This window comes from Daucus carota, chromosome 6 (genome assembly GCF_001625215.2).
Source record: "Daucus carota subsp. sativus chromosome 6, DH1 v3.0, whole genome shotgun sequence".
In the NCBI taxonomy this organism is placed as follows: Eukaryota; Viridiplantae; Streptophyta; class Magnoliopsida; order Apiales; family Apiaceae; genus Daucus; species Daucus carota.
Window position 1 is genome coordinate 20986457 of NC_030386.2, and position 22224 is coordinate 21008680.

General features: G+C 30.7%; 2 protein-coding genes across 2 annotated transcripts; one reads left to right on the plus strand and one right to left on the minus strand.

Moving 5' to 3' along the window:
- The first annotated feature begins 6689 nt into the window (after window positions 1-6689).
- Window positions 6690-8362, plus strand: LOC108225742 (protein JINGUBANG). Its single transcript, XM_017400682.2, has one exon. The coding sequence runs from the start codon at window positions 6825-6827 to the stop codon at window positions 8160-8162; it is 1338 nt and encodes a 445-aa protein (XP_017256171.1). The 5' UTR covers window positions 6690-6824; the 3' UTR covers window positions 8163-8362.
- Window positions 8363-12472: 4110 nt separating this feature from the next.
- Window positions 12473-17157, minus strand: LOC108226044 (two-component response regulator ORR24). The gene is made up of 11 exons (XM_017400999.1): window positions 17100-17157; window positions 16700-16927; window positions 16530-16607; window positions 16073-16149; window positions 15765-15975; window positions 15237-15655; window positions 14921-15001; window positions 14746-14832; window positions 14581-14667; window positions 14415-14489; window positions 12473-12499 (listed from the first exon to the last, which is right to left on the minus strand). The coding sequence occupies exons 1-11, from the start codon at window positions 17155-17157 to the stop codon at window positions 12473-12475; spliced, it is 1428 nt and encodes a 475-aa protein (XP_017256488.1).
- Window positions 17158-22224: the final 5067 nt, after the last annotated feature.

Sequence of the window (22224 nt, forward strand, 5' to 3'; positions counted from 1 at the left end):
ATCGAGCCTCTACTATTTTTTAATTTTTTATTATAAAAATATTTTTACAAAAATATTTAATATTTTATTTATAATTTATATAAATAAACGAATCGCCAAACATATCATATTTCGAGTTTTTATTGATATATGGTGACTCGATTCGAGCTTTCGAGCCGAACTCGAGCCTATCGAATCGTTTACGAGCCGAGTTTTGAAGGTTCGGTCGAACTCGAGTCTCGAACTTTTCGGTCGAGCTCGAGCCGAGCCTGACAGTATTCGACTCGGCTCGGCTCGACTCGATTACACCTGTACCCGTACCTTGTTCATTGAAATCTGGGATTGATTTGAATATACTTTTAGAATATCTGTTATCCTAATCCGAAGCCATGAATTGCCACCCCCTGCTGAAACCTGAAAGTGCCAACAGAACAGACTACTAGTGCATGACCATGACATGATAGCATCATTAGACGGGATTGGGCGGCGGGCATGGAAGATGGACACTTGTCTGGTCCTCTTTATTTTTCGCCACAATTTTGTGTGTACAATACCATCAGTATTCGCTAGGGGCAGCGCCGGCTTCAGATCGCCCCGGTTTCTGTAGAACTATTTTTTTAATATTATAAATTAAAATATTTCATGTTTAAATTTCCTGCTAAAATTTTAGACCATTTTATCAAAAAAATTTCAAAATATATTAATGTATTATTACAACAAAAAATACTAATAATATAAATATTTTCATGCAAACCAACTCAACTTAACTAATAATTTGATGCTACACTTCGTCAAAAAAAAAAAATTGATATTACACGTAAAGTTACACAAAATATCGTTTCTGCTGACAGGAGCTGTTTGTTATTATTAGTTCCATAGGAATATTACGCTTTTATCATTAAGTTTGTTATTCTTCTATATTGCCTTTGGGGAATGATTAGGGGTGACAATTTCGGGTAACAAAGTCGTGTTCATGTCAGAAATCAAGTCGATTTCGAGTCAAGCTAAAATCACTTAAAATTAATTAAAATTGAAAATTGAAGTTATTAGAATTGAAATTCTAATTCCGGGTCATTTCGAGTCTATTCCGGGTCAATCATGTGATTTTCAGGTCACTTTCGGGTTTCGTCTCAGTAAATCGGGTGGCGGGTTCGAGTCGGGTTCGGGTCGTGTCTTATATTATCACTCGAATGAATGATATTATTTGAATGATTTAAAATTGTTGTGCTTCTAGAAAAATATAGAGAAAATATTTTTGTTATATAAATAATAATATATTGATAATAATTTTAATATTTATATATTTTTAAATGTATATTAAAAATAATGATTTTTGTAAGACCTGACAGTAAAATCTTTGACAAATTTCGTCATTATCAGGGCGGAACGGAATAGTATAACGCTTTTATCATTGAGTTGTCAGTTGTGTACACTGTACTGTACACACGGGGCCTTTATCCTCATTATTCTTCTATAGAGTACTACCTTTAGTCTTTAGAGAATAAATGATCCTTCAAAAGAGAAAGCCGGGGACCAGGATTACGCAGTTGGGATAGTGCTGTCCTGTTATAGAAACTTGCATTGAAAATTATATATATGTTTATTGTTTAGTAATAAATTTATTATAAATATAATTTTGATGTATAATTAAACAAATAATGATTTTCATGAAATTTGACAATGAAATTTGTTACTCCTATGTCTCGGCTAATTCTTTGGTTTGAATACGGAGGTTAACAAATACTCCCTCCGTCCCATCCATTTCTTTACACTTTCTTTTTTGGGGTGTCCCACTCAATTCTTTACATTTCAAAACTTACCAAAAATAGTTAATGGGTCCCACCACTTCTCCACTTTTCTTTCCTTTTCACACTATTTTTACTCCACTATCTTCTTTTTATACATTAAAAATCAATGGGTCCCACCACTTTACCCACTTTTCTTCCTCTTTTCCACTATTTTATACATATTCCTTAACCTCCGTGCCCAACCCATTTGATAAGAAATGGGTGGGACGGAAGGAGTATATATAGAGTAGTGGAAAAATGAAAAAAAAAGTAGGTGAAATAGTGGGACATATTAATTTTTAATATATATAAAAGAGTAGGTGGAATAAAAATAATGTGAGACGGGAGGAAAGGTGAAAAAGTGACGAGATTCATTAACTTCTTTGATAATTTTTGGAATGTAAAGAATTGGTTAGGACATCTCAAAAAGTAAACGACATGAGCACAATTTTTTCATAAAAATTGACAAAGTGACATTTTCTAAGAATATGAAGATCTACTTTTACTTAAAAACATATGCTCAGAGCGAGTATAATTTGGCTTGGACTTTCGTCAGCATGATTATATGATGATATCTGCTCGCAATGAAAGCGTTAAATATTTTCACACTAACGATATCTGTTGCTTACTATACTTTCTTTTCTTAGAATAGTGTTAGATAACCTATAAAACATTTTCAAAACGTTTATCTCATCCCATGATATATGTATATATAATGACATATGTATGATTTTCATTTATGGGCATATAGCTACACGTGAAATTATATTATTACTAAAAAAAATCAATCATTTAGATAATTACATTTATGTTTTAAAGAATTTTTGATTTTTTCCAAAATGAATTGCAGAGTCTCTTGAACTTTTATTTTTAAATAATTAACTTTGATCCAACAGATGGTAGAGATGGTAGAGTATTATAGACGCAAAAATCGAAATTAATCGATGAGCCACCGCCTAGTAATTAATGAATAATCATGTATTAATCGAAATGATTAATGAGGATATTAATCGAATAAAATAAAATAATATTACAATATTTAATTTATTAAATTTGTTATATTAATTTAAAAATATATATTATAATCAACAGAAATAAAAATATCGAATCAACATAATATTTTGTAATAATTGATCGAAAAATTAGTCGGTCAATGTTACAAATAAGGATCCAACACAATTGTCCCAGCAACAATGGCACGCGTGGAGAAAACAAAATCAACGTAACTAAAAAGAGATCATATCCATAATTATTTATGCAAATGAAGATCTCAACAGAGATTAGCCGGTACTGAACCTTTTATACTATTATATTTCATAGGCACCAGGTGTCTCATTCTCATAATTACAAGAATAGTTAAAAAAGGATGTTGAGAAAATTATATTATTTACTTGTAGCAGATACGTTGACCTTAAAATCTTTTACATATTTTTTTACGGACGCTTTCTGTTGCTTCCACCGCAACAATCACAAAATTAATTTTTAAATCTTAGAATAGTTAGCAAATCATCATTTGTTTAATTTCCAGTAAAATGTCACCCGACAACATGACAATCCGATCTCAACGAATCCAATCAATATAAAGAAGCGAGAGGCGTGTAGATGGCGTCTCTCACATCGCTCCGTTCTATTTTTCTATTTTTTTGGAATTTTTGGAAATATTAAAAATTAAAATTTTTTTTTTTTTAGTTTTGAGTATATTGGAAGCAAGTTTCAGAATCTGATTTTGTTTCAGATTATTTATGGAATATAGTAGCTTGATATATAAAGGAGAAGCGAGGGGCGTGTAGGTTGGCGCTTCTCACATCGCTCTGTTTTATTTTTCTAATTTTCTAAAATTTTTGGAAATATCAAAAATCAGAACTGCCTTTTTTAGTTTCGGGTATATTGGAAGCAAGTTTCAGAATTTGATTTTATTTTAGATTATTTATGGAATATAGTAGCTTGAAAGTTTTAATCTGATTTTGTTTCAGAGAATATTTAATTATAAAAAAAATAGCACACAAATCTCTCTACACCTATAAATACCCCTACGGATTGTAGGGTTTTGGATTATCTAAACACAACCTCCTCTCTCTCTCTCTCAATATCACAACCCTACCTCTCTCTGGTGATAATTCTTTTTCTCGATTTTTAACTCGGTGGTGCCGTTCTTCTGCAACGATAAGTGAAAATTATTATTGATGGATGATATCAATAAATTAACTGTCAGTGATGTATGTTTGTTGGTTATTATTATAATATTTGTTTTGTTTTTCGGACATGTTTATTGTTAATTTTTTTCTGATTTACTTTGTATACTGGAAAAAAAATTAATCATGCATTATCTGTTTGCTCCGTTCAAGCAAATTTTAAGTGAAGGCTGTTTATACAGTATTAAAATATAAAAGTTGTTACGAGTAAGGATAGTTATAGACCGCTATCTCACGGATTAAGTTAGATGTTTTTGTGCATAATAAATCTAAAAAAATTGGAGTAAGGTGACAATGTAAGAACATGATTACTTTTAAGAAAAACACAAATAAAATTAAGATTCATCGTACTTTAAATTGTTAATTACGTGTATAAATTTATTTTCATTTTTTCACCATGAATTATAGTCCAATTTTACAATTTTATATATTAGTATTGGTATTACATCAAGATTTTTATAATATAAAATATACTTTATCCTACAAATATTAATTTTAAAACATTATTATACTTTTTATAAACAACCACTAAATTATTTTATTCTACAAATATTAATATTGAATCATTAATATAATTTTTATAAGCCGCCGCAACGCGCGGATTCTCAACTAGTTTTTTAAATATTTATCTAAGATATCTTAAGCATAATATTTTATGTATATACATTTCTACGAGGATTCTTGCCACATGTTTGTGATACCTATTTTTGTTTATAAAAGAAAAATAATTCCATTTATTTTCGAAAATTTTAGGGAAAAATTATGTATATTCAATTGTGTGCTCGGGAATTATTTGTTTAGTTTTCAACTTTTTCCTGCTAATAGGTCAAAAACAACAGATTTTTCATTACTTTTACGAGGAATATGTAATAAAAACGTGTTATATTGTTACAAAATACTTATCGAAGTTGTATTGGTGTGATAAACAGCCAGGTGCAAGTTTTCGCCTCTTCTAGAAACAAAAATATATTGGCTACTGCATCTCACTTTGGTAATCTTATTATGTATTTATAATATCAATTCAATATTAAATTAACGAGTGACTTAATCCAAATGAGGTACGTGTCAAATGTCTCCAATTTGTCACCCTTGTTTTCCCATACCCGAAATGATGCCGTGGACCGTTGACATTTTTTAGAATTATTGGCGCGTCAAATTACATGAATGTGAAAATTGGTTTAGTTATTTTTGGCGTGACGTAACTGATTATTAAATATACAATGTACTCCCTCCGTCCCCCTCATTTGTTTACATTGGGGGACGGGGGCTCGGCACGCATTCTAATGCTCTTATAAAACGTAGTTTGATAAATTATTTTGAACTTTTTTTTCTTCCGAATAAAGGTTTGATGTTTATATTTTTATACAAAAAAGAAATTTTCCAAAAAAAAGTTGTATAACTATGTTTTATATACGCCTTGAAATGCGTGTCGAACAGTGTAAAAAAACTGTAAACAAATGAGAGGGACAGAGGGAGTATAATCTTAGCCTGCAATGGTTATTTTCTGGCCATTTCATATTTGGCAGTAATGTTTAATTTCTTTGTCTGATTTTGTTTTTATAGAAAAAGTTCTTTGTGATTTTTCGAACTCTGATTGGTTACAATTTGCAAGCGAGGCCACAGTGAAACATAAAAGGAGTTCATGCATTAATCAATCGATGTGAACTTCTAATTAATTATGGGTGCTATAACGATGAAACGGATTAATGACGTTTGGTTGGTTGAGCTAATTAACGGAGAACAAGTGAAATAATTAAACCAATTCAGGTGTAGGTTAATGCAATGTCCCTTCTTATATTTATTTTCATTTTGCCGGTATTTGCTTTCTCCTCCTTTTACATTTATAATTTATGTATGAAATTATTAAAAATAATATATAAAATATTTTAGAATATATTAAAATAAGAAAATATCAAAAAAACATATATATAGCTCATACAAATTTCCATTTCGATTTCGAATTAAATTATAAATGATAAAATAATTCAGTATCATTCTTTTTTTTTGGCACGTTTACCTTTAAGGATTCATTATGTTTTTCCGAGTCGAACTGGCCACTTAATTAATTGACTGAGTTTTGGTTATAAAAAATTATTAGTTTGAAAACAATAATTAAAAAAAATGTTGAGAAGAATTTATTAAAAAAAATGGCATGGAAAGAGAGGATAACTTTTAAAGCAAACTTATCGAAATTTGAGACTCATTCAAATTTTTTTGTCCAAACAAAACACTTATTCAAAATTAAATTGTTCTGAACTACAATTGATTCCAAATACTAGAAGAAAACCTCGAGGAATCAAAGATGAACAAATGTAATAAAATTCAACCGAAACTAAAGCAAAAGACGTAATTTACTTAAAAAAAATACATCACCAAATTAGTCGACTCGAAAAGCTATAAAGCAGATTTATTATTATCTTTTCTCCTCTCGCTCTCAATCTTTCTCCAGTCTCCACTCCCGTTACCGCAACACTTTTAATCACCTTTTGTCTTCTCTCAGCTTCCACACTCCTGCAAATTCTGCAACGCACCCTAATGTTTCATATTTACACGCTTTCATAGACCACTTTGGTCAACCCCTTTTTACCCGAACAACCGGTTCCAAGTTCCCAATATTCCACACATTTCTTGCATACGCATCATACTCTGATCACACTCTGCACAGGTGTCCTATTTTCCACCTCCCATCCACCTAATTTTAGCCAACCTCTTCCTCATTTCAACTCACGCTACATCCCCTCCCCTCTCTATATATACCCCCTCCCCTCCTCTTCTCTCTATTTTTCATTCTATCAAAATTTTTTCATTTACATTATCATATATATTCGAAATCAAACGTATCCGATATATTCCGCTTGTCGATAAAATGACGAACCAAAAGATCATTAAAACGGTAGTAACCGAAAACTCACGACCTCGACAAAAACTCGAAACCCTACTACTCCACTCCGACATAAACATCTTAAACAACGAGGAAGACGTTGAATTCGTTCAGCGCCGCTTAAGCAGCGCCTCCGTCCCCAGCCCCCCCTTATACGACACACCCTCCGCTTCCCCATACGTATTCTCCCCCTGGAATCAACCCATTTCTCCTTACATAAATTCACCATGGATTCATCAACCATCAACAGATGATTATAACGCATGTTCATGGCAGCCCGGACTCATCGGCTCACTCGTTCGAGAACAAGGCCACATTTATTCACTAGCCGCATCGGGGAACATTTTATATACCGGTTCAGAAAGCCAGAATATCCATGTCTGGAAGAATTTAAAAGACTTCTCGGGATTTAAATCGCACAGTGGATTAGTCAAGGCGATTATTGTGACCGGTAACAAAATTTTTACCGGTCATCAAGACGGTAAAATTCGGGTGTGGCAAGTTCCGGTGGGTGAAAAGAGAGTGTACAAGCGCATTGGGAATTTACCGACTAGTAAAGATTTTGTGAAGAGCTCGATGAATCCGAGGAGTTATGTGAAGGTGAGACGACATCGTAACGTGCCGTGGATTAAGCATTTTGATGCGGTTTCTTGTATGAGTTTGGATGAGGAGACCGGTTTATTGTATTCCGGTTCGTGGGATAAGACGGTAAAGGTGTGGAGATTGTCGGATTTGAAGTGCATGGAGTCGGTGAATGCTCATGATGATGCGGTGAATTCTGTGGCGGTGGACGGTGGTTTGGTTTTCACGGGGTCGGCGGATGGGACGGTGAAGATGTGGCGGAGGGAGGTGGGGAAGAAGGTGGTGAGGCATGTTTTGGTGCAGACGTTGTTGAGGCAGGAGTGCGCGGTGACGGCGGTGGCGGTGGCAGCGAGTGGGGTGGTTTATAGCGGCGCGTCGGATGGGTTGGTGAGTTATTGGGTGCGTGAGAAGAAGAGTTTGAGGTACGGCGGCGCGTTGAAGGGACATAAGATGGCGGTGTTGTGTTTGGCGGTGGCGGGGAATTTGGTTGTGAGTGGGTCCGCGGATAGCAATATTTGTGTGTGGAGGAGGGAAGAGAGTGGGGACCACTCGTGTTTGACGGTGCTGGTGGGCCACACTGGGCCGGTCAAGTGTCTGACTATTGTGGAGGAAGAGGGGAGTATTGTGGAGGATGAGGAGGATGATCAACGGTGGAGATTGTATAGTGGGAGTTTGGACAGTTCTGTCAAAGTTTGGCGGTTGTCTGAACACGCGCACGAGGTTGATCATTTTGGGGAGTGAAGAGTACGCGCTTGGATTATGATGTTTGGATCCTGTGTGTTGTATCTCGAACTGTATATATAAGATGAAAAAGGAAGCGGGCATAATAATGTTGAGAAGTGTGTAATTGTAATGTGTCAAATACATAATTGTATGTTTGAACAAATTTTGAAGTGTTTATCCTAATTATCATGACCATGAATCTTTTGTTTGATTTTCTAGCTTCGAACGAGCAAGTCCATTTAAGTTTTGCATGAATCTACTTAAACGAGTTGAGTCAATTAAGATCTTATGTTTAACATCAACTCTTTTCATTAACAAGTCGGGCACGAATTTGTTCTTGAAGAATTCGATTCAAATTGAGAGCGAGCTGAATTACATGAAATTGGTCAAGTTTTGAAATCATCAAAAAATTGGCACATATTTGTCTCCACTTATTAAAAACGTGCCTCTCATTAAATCTCATTAAAAATTTATCATTAACTTATATAACCGTGAAGTAATTTTAGAGTTATGGTCAAACTTTACATCGACTGAAAATTACGGGTCTTAAAGTTAATTAGACACTACTTTGTGCTCTTCCTTAGCATGGAAAGTGCAAACTCCATAGCATCGAAAGTGCAAACTCCATCAGTTAACTGCTGTTATAAATTTCAAAAGAATAAAGGAAGGGTCTATTACAAATTTTGACCCTCCAAAATTATTTTCCAATCACTACATTGCAATATCTCATTGTCAAGGGTATAAGCAATTTATTGCATGTATGAAAAGATGAAATGACCCATACAATATGGCAAAAAAAAAAAAAAGATCCATAATATTAAACAGAAATAAGCAAAATGAATTCTACAATGTTACACTATAGCAGAACTAAATTCATTAATTTCTTCGAAGTGGTTGATCCTGATCCAAAAACATGGAAACATAAAATTGATGACATAATTAACTATCTCATGTATCCATATACTTTCATTGGCAAGTGTACTATTTTAATTCCATGTTTTTCATCATAAAAAGTCTTCACTTGATTTCAGCTTTGTATGTCAATTTATAAAATCCAGGCAAACCTGTTGAAAGCAAATATAGCCAAGCAAGATAAGTTTATACAGTTAGTAGATTCTTTTATTTGTAGGCATATAAAGGATGTAAAGAGATCAATTTCAAACATATAATAATCATAGTTAGGTTTTCCTATAATTTACTGGAAATTAATTGGTACCCGGAGTATTCGAACAGCAGCAAATTTGTCTATTGCAGAGTACTGAATGTATATTTAGATTCTTCAGCAATAACTCCGTGATCTAAAGACAACATGAGCACTTACTTATAAGTCTCCTATATCAGTATTAATGCAAGACATTGTTGCGGCGGATTGTTTTCTCCCCCGCCTACAACCGATTTTTATAACACTGTTAATACATTATACTAAACTAAAAACCTTGTATCTTTTAATTAATACAGGATCTAAGAACTTTATAGAAAATGGTGCAACTTCTGATGGTAGTAAATTGAAGATGACTTATCTCATTATTGGGTTCATAGTTTTGTCTGCTTCAGTTTTCAGCAGTTCCGGTTATTAAGTAGTATGCTTGTGATTTTTCTATATATAATATTTGAAATTGATGTTTGATTTCAGTTTCTAACTCTAGGGAAACTTTTGGTGTGTGCAATATTTCGTATAAATAAGTATGCGTGCTTGCACTGTAGTTCGCCAACTTTTTGTAATTCGATGTAAAGTTTGGTCATGACTCTAAAATATACTCCACACTTATACAAGTTAATGGCAAAATTTTAACTGAGCTTGATGGGAGCCATGTTTAAAAAGCGAAGACGAATTCAAAACATTTTAAATTTAAGCAAATTATATATTACCAAATCATTTTAATATTAATAAGGTTTTTTTTTGTCATAATATTAATAAGGTTTTATTGCAATAACTTGTAGATTTTTCTCTCCAGTTTTCAATACTATTATGGCCTTTAAACGATCCTATATTTTAAGGAATTGTGTTTGTATATATCCAAGTTTATATATTATATATGGCTATTAGTCGCACGTGATTATGATCCCGGATTCGGGACATTACACTTCATGCTGCAAGCTACATTTAGCTAGCACATGACAATGTATACTTAATTTTGTAATGGTCTTTCCCAACATATCTTCCTAATAAACAACCCAATTAGCCTGCATACACATTTCATATAAATTTATGTCCTGACTTCTCTGGCATGAAATCCTCCTCCTCCATGATTAACCATAAAACTTGATTTGATGTTCTACTCTCGCTTTAATTCTAGGATCAAACTATCTTGTGTTTCTTCCATTTATACTGAACGTTCTTCCGTTTATTGTTGTTGCTCTTATTGAAATATTGTTTTCAAATATTGTAGGCTCGAATATATATATATATATATATATAAAATTTGGTTCTTACCAACCATATTTTGCTAGATTTTCCACAAAATTTTATAATTCATATGAATTTTAAATCATCAGCAGCCTTCTTACAAGTTGAGTTATGATTTTCAGAGCAACGTCACTTTTTACCTAATTAGTTTAGCCCCTTATTAGTTGAATATTGCCTATTTTAAGTAAGCCTCATGTCTCCGTGATATTGGCTTCAAACATGTCTTTGGCTCGCACTACGTAGATGTTGACGGGTAGCCTCAAATTGCTAAGATGATGATTATGAACTTTTATAGCAGAAATCCATGAAAAGAAGCTTGACAGGTCAATTAAAGAGTAGTTGTGACCAAATCCTCCATATCATTACACACTACGGATAATTTGAATATTAAATTAAGATATATAAAATATAACCCAATACTAATGCCATATATATAAAGATATTCAATTAAAATTGCCTTTTAATAGCATATAATTCTTTAATGGTAGAGTTATATATTCTGATCTATCATTAATTAACGAATTGTACACTGGTCTATATATTCTGAATAATTTTTTTTACATTCATCACTAAGAATTGCATAATTCTACAACACAATTCCATAACATTGGATGCATCAATATTGTTCTTCAAACAAGTAGGTAAGGGATGTTTCAAATTATTCTAAACGTAGCCACATGCTTTTCTTTAAAGGGCTTGCACTATTTTTTTAATCATCCGTAAAAGTTTGAAACCCCTTTACATGATCTGTAGCATAAAAAAAATTTCTTCTTACGAATATCTCAAAAAATAGTAACAAAAAGTTCATACTTATCAAAAGAAATGTTATGTAACATATTAGAAAGAAGAGTGACCATATCAAAACTATGATATTTATGAATAAGCAACTAAAACCCACTTTTCTCCGCACAACAATTTCATGACATAATTAAAGGGATTGTAAAATATCATGCATCTGAAATATAAGTCAGTAGCATGACCAATCTACATGACATTAAATTTTTTATGAAGCCAACAATTATTAAATTTTCATTAAAATTATTTCACTTTGGGAGTAACAATCATTTCCAAATAGTAGTCCACCGATTCTCATTATCCTTCTTATTTGAATTCTTACTAGCGAAAATATTTGGATTGAGATTTTGTACTCATATCTAAAATTATACTACTTATATTTAATATAATGCCAAATGATTTTGTCTTCATCGCATGTACCATCATCTTGTTTGAGATCAATCACATATAAGTTATCAGGGAGATATGATTTATCAAAAAACTAAAAATATTCGGTCTTAAAATTCATGGATTATCAATAATTTGAACATTATTCCCATCACTATTATCCCTTTTTAATGATTTATCATTCCTAGAGGAATTCTTCGCCTAATTATTGGAGGCTTAGATCCATATTAGTATCGTAGACACTATAATTTAGAAAGTAGCAAGTCTTAATCACCTTCTAATATTAGAAATCAAAATTTTTGACTCATAATTAATTCCTAAAATGCAACCTTCAATTCTATTCTAATTTTTTTTTTTAAATTTTTGGTAAACATGACATTTTATATTTAAACACGTGCATTCTTCTTTTCTTGTCCAAAGATCCCCACCAAAATCTCACAGCTAGGCGATGAATATCATTTATTACATTTCCACGTAACTTGAAACGACTTATTATATATGCAGGATACCTTAATAAGCACTAAAAAAGGAAGGATCATATCAACTTTATGTTTATTGCAAGTCCTATTTTTATGGTATTAAAATTGAACTTTTCTTTTTTACCAACAAAAATCGATAACCCTAGTTATCCATCTTAATTATTACTAATTTTGTTTAAAATAAAAAATAATAGAATGATAAATATAAAGTAAAACAAGATGGAAGAGAGATATTTATAAGCGCGAACTGATCTCAAGTACTACATTGTATTGTCTCTCTTATTCTTCTGCAGAATGAAAAATACAAGCAATATAAGGAAAACCCATAGATATTGGCTACAAACCAACCACTACCTCCTACAAATTCTCTATCACTCCACCTTATTCAAAATACTTCCTCCTAAAAACGCTCAAACAAACATCTGGCTACTTTTAGCTAAAACTACTTTTATCTAAAAACTAACATGAACACAAATAATCAAATTTTATCAAAATAAATAAATAACTAAATAATTAATAACAATTAAATTTAAGATTATTCCAACAAATTTAACATCCTAATATTTAGCTAGCTACTTGCACAAAGAGACCAATAACCTTACTCCAAACATTGATTTCTAAAAAATATGACTTGACTAGGTATCGTAATATAAATTTTCAAGATTTTCCGGAAAGTGTTTCCTCTTTTTATTAGTCTTAATAAATTAGAAGGTTATCATCGACGAAAAATATATTGGAAATCGTAGTACCATTACTATCAATATATTTGATATTTCTTTGATCTTACCCTATATGTTCTAACTAGCTTTCTAGATAAGACATGATAAGGCGCAAAATAAAAACAAGTAAGAGGATAAAGGATCCTATTTCCAAAGCGCTCTATTCGGCATGACCCCGTACCCATCAGTTAATAAGAATCCAAAACTTAACATAGATAATGCGCTTCATTATTATACCAACCCGGTCCGTCCTATTCGTGAGTTTAAACATAATATTCTCTAAAATAATCTCATTCAATTCAAATCTATTGTATGCCCTAGTTATATCGATTTTGAGAGCCAACTTTGTTGTCCCGGTCTAAATTTATCTCTTTCACATATGCATCTTTTTAAAGCAATAACAACATTATCAAAAATCATCCTACCCGGCATAAAAGCACTTTGAGATTATGAAATGTTCTTCCTACATTATATATTAGCACTTTGAGATTATGAAAAAGACCATTAGACTTACTCCCATAACTGACTTCTAAAAATTAATGATTTGACTAGATTCCTTGATATGAATTTTCAAGATTTCCTAGAAAGTGTTTCCTCTTTTCTATTAGCCTTAAAAAATTAGACAATTATTATCGATGAAAAATATATAGAAGAACACATACCATTATTACCAAAATATATTCTTTTGATCTTACCCTTTCTTCTAACTAGCTTTCTAGATAAAACATGAAAAGGATTTTGGACAATCTAGCATAATATATTGTAAAACTATTGCTATAAATCTAAACCTCTTAAGAATAATATTTTTGATGATATACATAATATGAAAAACAATCTAGCATGCATGTTTCAATAATATTATATTAGTATCACACACACACACACACATACATAAACACAAATATAATATATCATTAGCTACGAAAAATTTAAACTAAAATATAGTCACAAATCCAAACCGAATTATTACGATAATATCCATGTATAAAAAAAGTAAATAACCACCAAATATTAGGTCAAACATTGTTTGTACGTTTGGTTTAACATTCTAAAAAGCATGATTTATTCGATAAAATTTTAAAGTTAAAGTCGTTGCGAGCATCGTCCTCATATTTTAGTCATCATATATCCTTGGTCTTGGCGTCATCATCCTTTGTCACCATATGTTTCAATCTCGTAGCTGAAACAAAGTCAAAGTAGTTTATTATATATATATATATATATATATATATATATATATATATATATATATATATATATAGAGAGAGAGAGAGAGAGAGATTTGAGATTGATCGTGTTCAAGTACAAACTTACATAGTTTATAAAGACACACATACACAAAACTACAACTAAATATATACGGTGACACAATTATATAAACACACACACACACACAGAGATATATAAATGAATCATATCTATTTATTGGGTACACAATTGATCGGTTCAATATATTTGTAGCTTGGAAGTTTTAAAAGTATACCTTACTTGAGTCCGGATCGAAACTAAGCAAGTCAAAATTATTCAATTCATTACAATCATCATCACCATTTCGCGGCTGCACACAAAAAACATGTATTTATAATTTGGAAGAATTTTTTTTTAAAAAAAGTGTAGTATCATATATACTAATTTATATGCATACATACCTTTTTATTCACCGGGAAGGTATATTCATCTTGATTTGCAACCAATGAAGCACCAATGCCAGAATGCGTGGGTTGCATGTATCTCGTCTACCAGTAAATTAAAACTAAAAGATTAGCAATAGCAAGAGAAATTTTTAGAGTTGCGCAACATCACATATACAATACCTCTTCATTTATCGTTAAGGTATTTCCAATTTTTTTGATGCCAAGTGATCCATCACTTGTGTTTATATCACTTTGCATTGCTCCTAACTAAATCACGATCAAAAATATAAATTAATGGTCGCCGAAGAACAAACACATATGTAAACATATATGTGTGAAACTCTTATATACATGCCTGGTCATCCATCCCTAAAGGATGTATGAATTGATTTTCACCAAAGGAAAAATCAATAGATGGAGCAGGTTGAGAATTTTCCTGTTACACGTAACCAAAGAAATACAATGATAGTTGGGAGACATAAATAAATATTTAAACATGGAAAAGGAATCAGAAATAATTATTGTTTTATGAAAAAGTAACATATAATCCTTACAATAAAAGATAGTAAATAATTAAACCTTGAGGAGAAATATTATTAAGAATTTTGGTCTCATGTCATTGTAAATCCATGTTCCGACCTTGTGTATAAAATATCTAACCCCTATTTTACCTGAACTCTGTTGAAATTGTTTCGATTAAAGATTCTAGTGTTGCCTTGTGCTTCAGGATTTAGCGGTGGTTGAGAAATGAAGGCATTATGAATGGATTCAATAACACTATCAGAAAGTACAGTAAGATTTGTTGCATGAAGCCAATCATTGATGTTAGCACCTCCAAGCAATCCACCATCAGAAAATTTATTGTTTTGATGTGGCGTCAGTGTAGTTTGATTATAATCACCCTTCTCACCTTCCTCGTAGCGATTATAATAGGCATGGTTGCTTTCAACGATATTCCCAATGTTTAAGTTACCATCATTTTCAGAAGTAGCAATCCCATTACTAAGCCAATCTGCTTTTATATTTATATCAGCACAAGGTGCATAGTTTGGTGCTGACATTGCATTCATTATCAACCTGGAAGAAGACCCTGCACAAGTGAAAAATATGTATAAATTTGATTAACAGATAGTGGTTAACAACGTTTTATCAAGTTGAAATATTTGGTTGCATGTGAAATATATATATAATTAGCTCACCAGCTTCGTTGAATCTCAACATGGGTAAGGATGCACGAATTGGGGCTGCGTCCTTGCTAGATCTTTGCTCATTTCTTAGTTGATTGATCAAAAATAGGTTTGGATTCCCATCCACTATACTCGAGTGATTATAATTCAAATTGGAGCAGTATTTTGAAGATTGAAGACTAATCTTGCCATCCAAAACTCCATTCAAGAATTTTCGATATTTCTACATTGTACGTGTTAGTCCAACAATAATCAATAATTATAAAGACATATACATTATGTAATTCTTATAGAAATTATCATGTGACATTTCCACATACCTGCAAATGACTAGCCACTTGTTCTCGAGAGACTCCAGGCTCATTCATCTTTTCCAATATAGTGTTTGGAATAGCTTCTGTCGAAAATTATATGGAGAGGATCATATATAAAGGTAAAATTCAATCAAGAATCTTATAGAGAGTACTAGTGAGAGACTCATATATCCACCAACGCGTCTGATATATAAAATATTATAAAAATATTTTATATGGAGTATTAATTAAATAATTATATGCCATGCAATATGTTTTGCATATAAAACATTGTAAAGTACATAAGCAGAAAATGTTTCAGGACATGTCTTTCATTTAACTCTATATAAGGTTCTCATATATATATATATATATATATATATATATATATATATATATATATATATATATATATATATATATATATATGTTTATATTCTTATTTCTAAGTTTTAATAACTAGGTATGTGGATATATAACTTACTATGATAACCAGTGACTAAAATAGCATCGACAAATCGATTATGAAGCCTTGGGGTCCAATCAATCTTCTTGGCCCACTCTGTGTCAAAATAAACAATTCATCATTTACTTCATTACCATTATCAGAATATATATTATGTAAACATAAATTAAAAGTAATTAATTTCTTACTCGCTGGTTTGTCATTAGAATTATCAGTTGTAGATGGGCCAATGCTTGATGGTACCTTTGCTAAAGAGCTTCCGGACATAGTATGTATGTTCTTGTTTACTTTCCTCAATTCATAGAATTGCCATATGTCCCTGACAGCATCAGGCAATATAGGCTTTAGCAAGCAAGATTCGGCCCCATTGTTAAGTCCATCTCCAATTAGCTCGTGCATGACATCATCTGTTGTTACTGCATATAGAAAAATTCATTGTTTGTTAGTAACTCATAACTAATCTTCGTTAGATACAGTAGTTAAAAATTAAAATGCGAGAATGTTAATATTATCACAGGATTTATAATTATCGTACATTAATATACAACCATGATTTATATGATAATGAAACGTATTTCAAAAACTTACATATTACAGGTATATCATAATCTTTATTAATGCATTTTAGAAGTTGAAGACCATCCATGTTTGGCAAGTGAACGTCCATTAAAACTAGATCAAATGATTTCTGCTGGAGTAGGCACAAAGCGTCCCTGATATGACCTACGGCCGTCACTAAAATTAAGATTAAGAAATATATTAGCCTCGTACATTAATTAAACAAGTATTAGTATCTAATATATATTAGGCACACAAAGTAGATAATATATTTTCAATTGATATAAAAATAATTCGTGCGACAAAATATAAACTTGCAACTAAAAGAATCTGAATTCTGTTAAAAGACAACTAGATAGCATTATTTTATTAAGATAAAAAAAACCCTGTCTTTTTTGTTATTTAATATTTAATAATTATTCAAACATGAAAAAAATGTCAATTATTAATATTTACAATTATTTATAAATATATGTTAAAAGATATCAATTATATACGACAAAAAGATTTTCATCTTCACACACACCCACATGTTATGTTTTGAAATCTAAATTGACTAAGAAAGTGCGATGTCAATATACTTTCACCAATATTGCATCTTAAATTTGAGTAAAATTAGTAAACTTTTATCATTTGTTGTTCAAAAAATTATTCACTATAAGAATTTGAATAATAACAGAGTATATATTTCCAATATTTCCTCATATCAAAATAATATTATTTGTGCGCATACAAACTTATCATTTGTTTTATTTAAAAATAAATCAAACCAGATAATCCATTATCTTCATCTTTAAACAATTAGCAATTCTTTGACAAGTACTTGCTCGTATCTGGTATTTAACTAACTTATACTAGATATTTTTTGATAACTAGATATATTAAATGTTAAATTATACTAATTTAGCATTTGATATCACATTATCATATGTTATATAATCCATACCTTCATAATTACATCTCTTAAGAGAGGCTTTAGAAACTGCTAAAGATGTTTCATCTCCATCCACTAACAAAACACTGTACATTTTATGTTGTGTTTCTCCCTTTTAATCTAAACACTTTTTTTTCTGTTTTCCTTATTGAGAACGGAATACTCCTTGTAACTTTGTTACTACTTAGCATTACAAATACGCCAATTTATAATTGTGTAAATACATAATCAATTGAATGGATTTTAATGTTAGAGATAAGGGTAATGTTAGTTGAAATAAGTGTTGGCATGGATTTTCTATTACTTCTTGTTTGTATTCAACTTGCAATCCATAAGATATGATATCTGTTTTTGTTTACAGCCCATGGTTTTGCATCGTGGTTTTGTTATCTATAATGGCAAAAGAAAAAACAAATTTTACTATATATTGAATCAATAATATTATTCTTCATATATTTATAATCACTCATTATTACATTCAATTCTATATAATTTAAACACTATATTACATCATTATATTTGAATATGATATAATTCATAGTCAGCGATTAATATTCAATAGCTATTAAAAGTTATAAGTTAATATGTATGATATTATAGTTTTAATGTTGTTATTGGCTTTAAATCTCAATAGTTACATATTAAAGTTTAATGTATGCACTATTAAACGGAAGATATTTAAATAATTGGTATGATTAAATAATACTAGGTTATGGATGACGTTAAATGATGTTAAGAATATTATCAAAAACAAATACACACACACATATATTTAATTCTAAAATAGTCTAAAATTAAAACAGCGCGAAACAGTTGTGAGGATATAAGTAGTTAAGGTACATAGATTGTTTACATATAGCACTCGTGTCCCTTTTGTGTTCAAGATGATGAAGGTCACAAAAAAGTCAAGATTTTTCATGTTAGATGATATGATATATTTGTGTATGTATTTTTTACGATTCTATTCTCATATATTATTATATTTTATATTTTTATTTAATACATTTAGCTTGTTAGTGCAAGAAATGAGAATTTTTTAATTAAGAGGGATTGGAAAGAAAAATCTATTTTGAAGATAAATTATATGAAAAATTGGGTATGACTCAATAATCCAATTTTTAGACTATTCATATCTTAGTTCCACACATCAGATTTAGATAATCCTACTTCTCATACGAAGTTTAATGAATTCTTTAGAATTCAAAGATAGCCCAAGAAACAAAGTTCCTCCGCAAAACCGGTAAATAGAGTTGTAATAACAGTTGCGTATTTTTATGAAGAATACTAGTTAATTGATTGTAGAGTTCTATTTCTATATTGATTTAAAACATTAAGAATAATTTTATTATTAGAGATGAGACCAAATATTAATGTATTTTTTTTTTGATAAGCTAGAGCGATATCATTAATAAAACGGAAGCTGGCTTTACATAACGAAAATAGCGCCAAGCTTCAAGGACACTAGAAACCAAAGTTTCAAAAGGACACTAGAAACCAACGGAATTAAAACCTAAGCTACTACATAACCAACATACTAAGACAAGCTAAAACACGGGACCAAGCTTGATCATTAGATTAATGTATATTATTAGATTATTGAATATTATAAGGGTCAGATATGGAGAATAACTATGACTCTTCTTGATGTGGCAATTTTTATGGTTAAAAGTTTTTTTTAGTTCTCTTATTTATTATCGTTAGTTCAATTATGTATTTTTATTATCCTACTTGTTTTTTTTTTATTATAGTATTTTACAGGGGTGGGAAAGCCATGTTTGTGCAATAATTTTAGCGCTATATTCATAGTGATTGGATTGGTTATTGTTATTCTAGTGATTTTGCTTTGATATTAATTTATGTAATCAGCTGATCACAAATAAATTTTAAGCAAATAGAAGGACGATGTAGAGGTATATTACTAAGGCACACATACGATTAGCAGAATTGAATATAAGTGTAAATTTTTTATTGAAATTCTGATATCATTAACACTCGAGAGAGATTAGCATTGTTTTAATCACCCGATTGATTGAATTACTAAAAGTGATTAGTTGTGTAAGTATGTTTCAGGAGTGTTGATATAAACTCCAGTTACATGACCACTTTAATTGCATTAGCTTAGATATTGATTATGATGTAAGCATGCATGGTGGACCTAATTGTTCTATATTTTAAATTTGATTATTTTAGGATCTAATCATTTGAATTTAATTATAAATCAGTTAGTTAAAATAACTTCATTCATCATTTCCTCTTGAAATAATTAGTAATAATTATATAATGATGAGTAAAGTGCATTATGTGTACTTGTACTTTAAACGAGACACCACTTGCAATACTGCACTTTTAAAACCATCACATGCAATATCACAATTCATAACCCGATACAGTTTATGCAGTCTCGTCTATAATTCTAACGGACAAAGGGGTATTTGTGTAATTTCACCTCTATAACGGTTCTTTTATGCTATTTAATGAAGTTGCAACCCCCCAATTTATTTTACAGACTCACTCAACCCTAATTTTCCAGGTAGCTTATGAGAGAACTATTGAAAAATTAGGGTTGCGTGAGGCTGTAGAATGATTTGGGGAGGTTGCAGCTTCATTAAATAGCAAAAAGAAGCATAAAAGAGCCGTTATAGAGGTGAAATTACACAAATACTCTTATATTTGTTAGAATTATAGACAGTACTGCATAAACTATATCGGGTTATTAACTGTGATATTGCATGTGGTGGTTTTAGAAGTGCAGTATTAAAAGTGGTGTCTCGCTTAAAGTGCAAGTACACATAATGCACTTTACTCTATAATAATTTATAGAACATGTCTCCTTGACTATACGACCTGCATTTGTCGAACCACAACACAACAAATATCGTGCGTTTACACATCATTAGATTTCTTATGTTCCGTTTGAATAGATTTTTTGTACTATTTCCAAATCGATATGTATATTAAGAAATTTAATTTCCTTGAGCAACTACGATACATTGTCGAATATGATTTAAGACAATGTTTCGAAAAGAATCATTTTATGTAGAATTTTGGAAAAAGCCATCAAAACTGTTATAGTATTATGTAGTAATACTCACTAATTTTCAATAATTCACATAAATTTGTTTTTAATGTTGAATTTAACGATATATAAATTTTATAAAAAATTTACATGAATTTAAATGAAAAAGAATGAATATAATCATGGTTCTAAACAGAACACTTGTTCTTATATGGGAAGTGATAGATTATTTGTATGCTTCTTTTAGAATAATATATCATGAAAGTTACGTCAAATAGACATACAATTATTTAGCAAAAATAAAATAAAATAAGACATATCACCGAAATCTAAAATTGTCTCATGAATTTAACATTGAATATCATAGTTTGCTTTATTTTATTACTTAGTTTATATATTAGATATTTAAAAAAATCATTATTTACTTGACAAAATGAAAGTTTAAGTGACTAATTTTTATTCTCTAGGTGCTGATAAGGATTTTAAAATATCGTCACACACATCTATTTGTTCATATAAATTAATTGTTGTTTCCAAAATATACTATTGAGTTGAGGTCTACGGAGTCCGGATAATATGAGAGTATGGGGAGTCTATAATTATTAGGGCCTTTTTCCATAAATATCCAAGTTTAAAAGAATTTTTGCAAAAATACCGTCGCTTTTTAAAACAAATTGTAAAATAACTACACTCCAAAAAATATTTGCAAAAATACGGAGGTTGCATATGCAACCATATCTGCAACTGTCAGCAACTATATATGCAACTACAAATGCAACTTTAAAAAAATCTCTTAAAAATTACATTTAATTGCATAATAAGTTGTAATGTGGTTGCAGATGACGAAAATGAGTACCTTGCGGGGCTAATACTAATATCACAAAAGTAACCATGAAATCAACTAAAAGCAACCAATTAAATAAACAACATAACTTTACTACCTTCTCTTTTCAATATCCAGCCCCCCACACCATGAATAAAAATAAAAATATATGGTGATGGCAGCTCATATATATATATTTGAACTCCCGGACGACAGCCCACGGCCCCATAAGGAATTGATATATATACTAACTTTAAGTAACCCATTAATCCTATAGACTTTCAATCGATGAGTTCAAGAAGAAGTTTTAATCTATCGAGATTGAAGAAGCTTCATCGAATTCAAATTAAATTTTGAATCAAAAACACAGGTATTGAAAAAT

What these genes read in the sequence shown, in the direction of transcription:
- LOC108225742 (XM_017400682.2), top strand. Translation starts at nt 6,825, where the DNA reads ATGACGAACCAAAAGATCATTAAAACGGTAGTAACCGAAAACTCACGA.
- LOC108226044 (XM_017400999.1), bottom strand. Translation starts at nt 17,157, where the DNA reads ATGGATGGTCTTCAACTTCTAAAATGCATTAATAAAGATTATGATATA. An exon ending in TTTAGTCACTGGTTATCATA is followed by an intron (nt 16,150 to 16,529) that starts GTAAGTTATATA and finishes AATTTTCGACAG; the next exon opens with AAGCTATTCCAAACACTATA. An exon ending in AAGTGGCTAGTCATTTGCAG is followed by an intron (nt 15,976 to 16,072) that starts GTATGTGGAAAT and finishes CGTACAATGTAG; the next exon opens with AAATATCGAAAATTCTTGAA.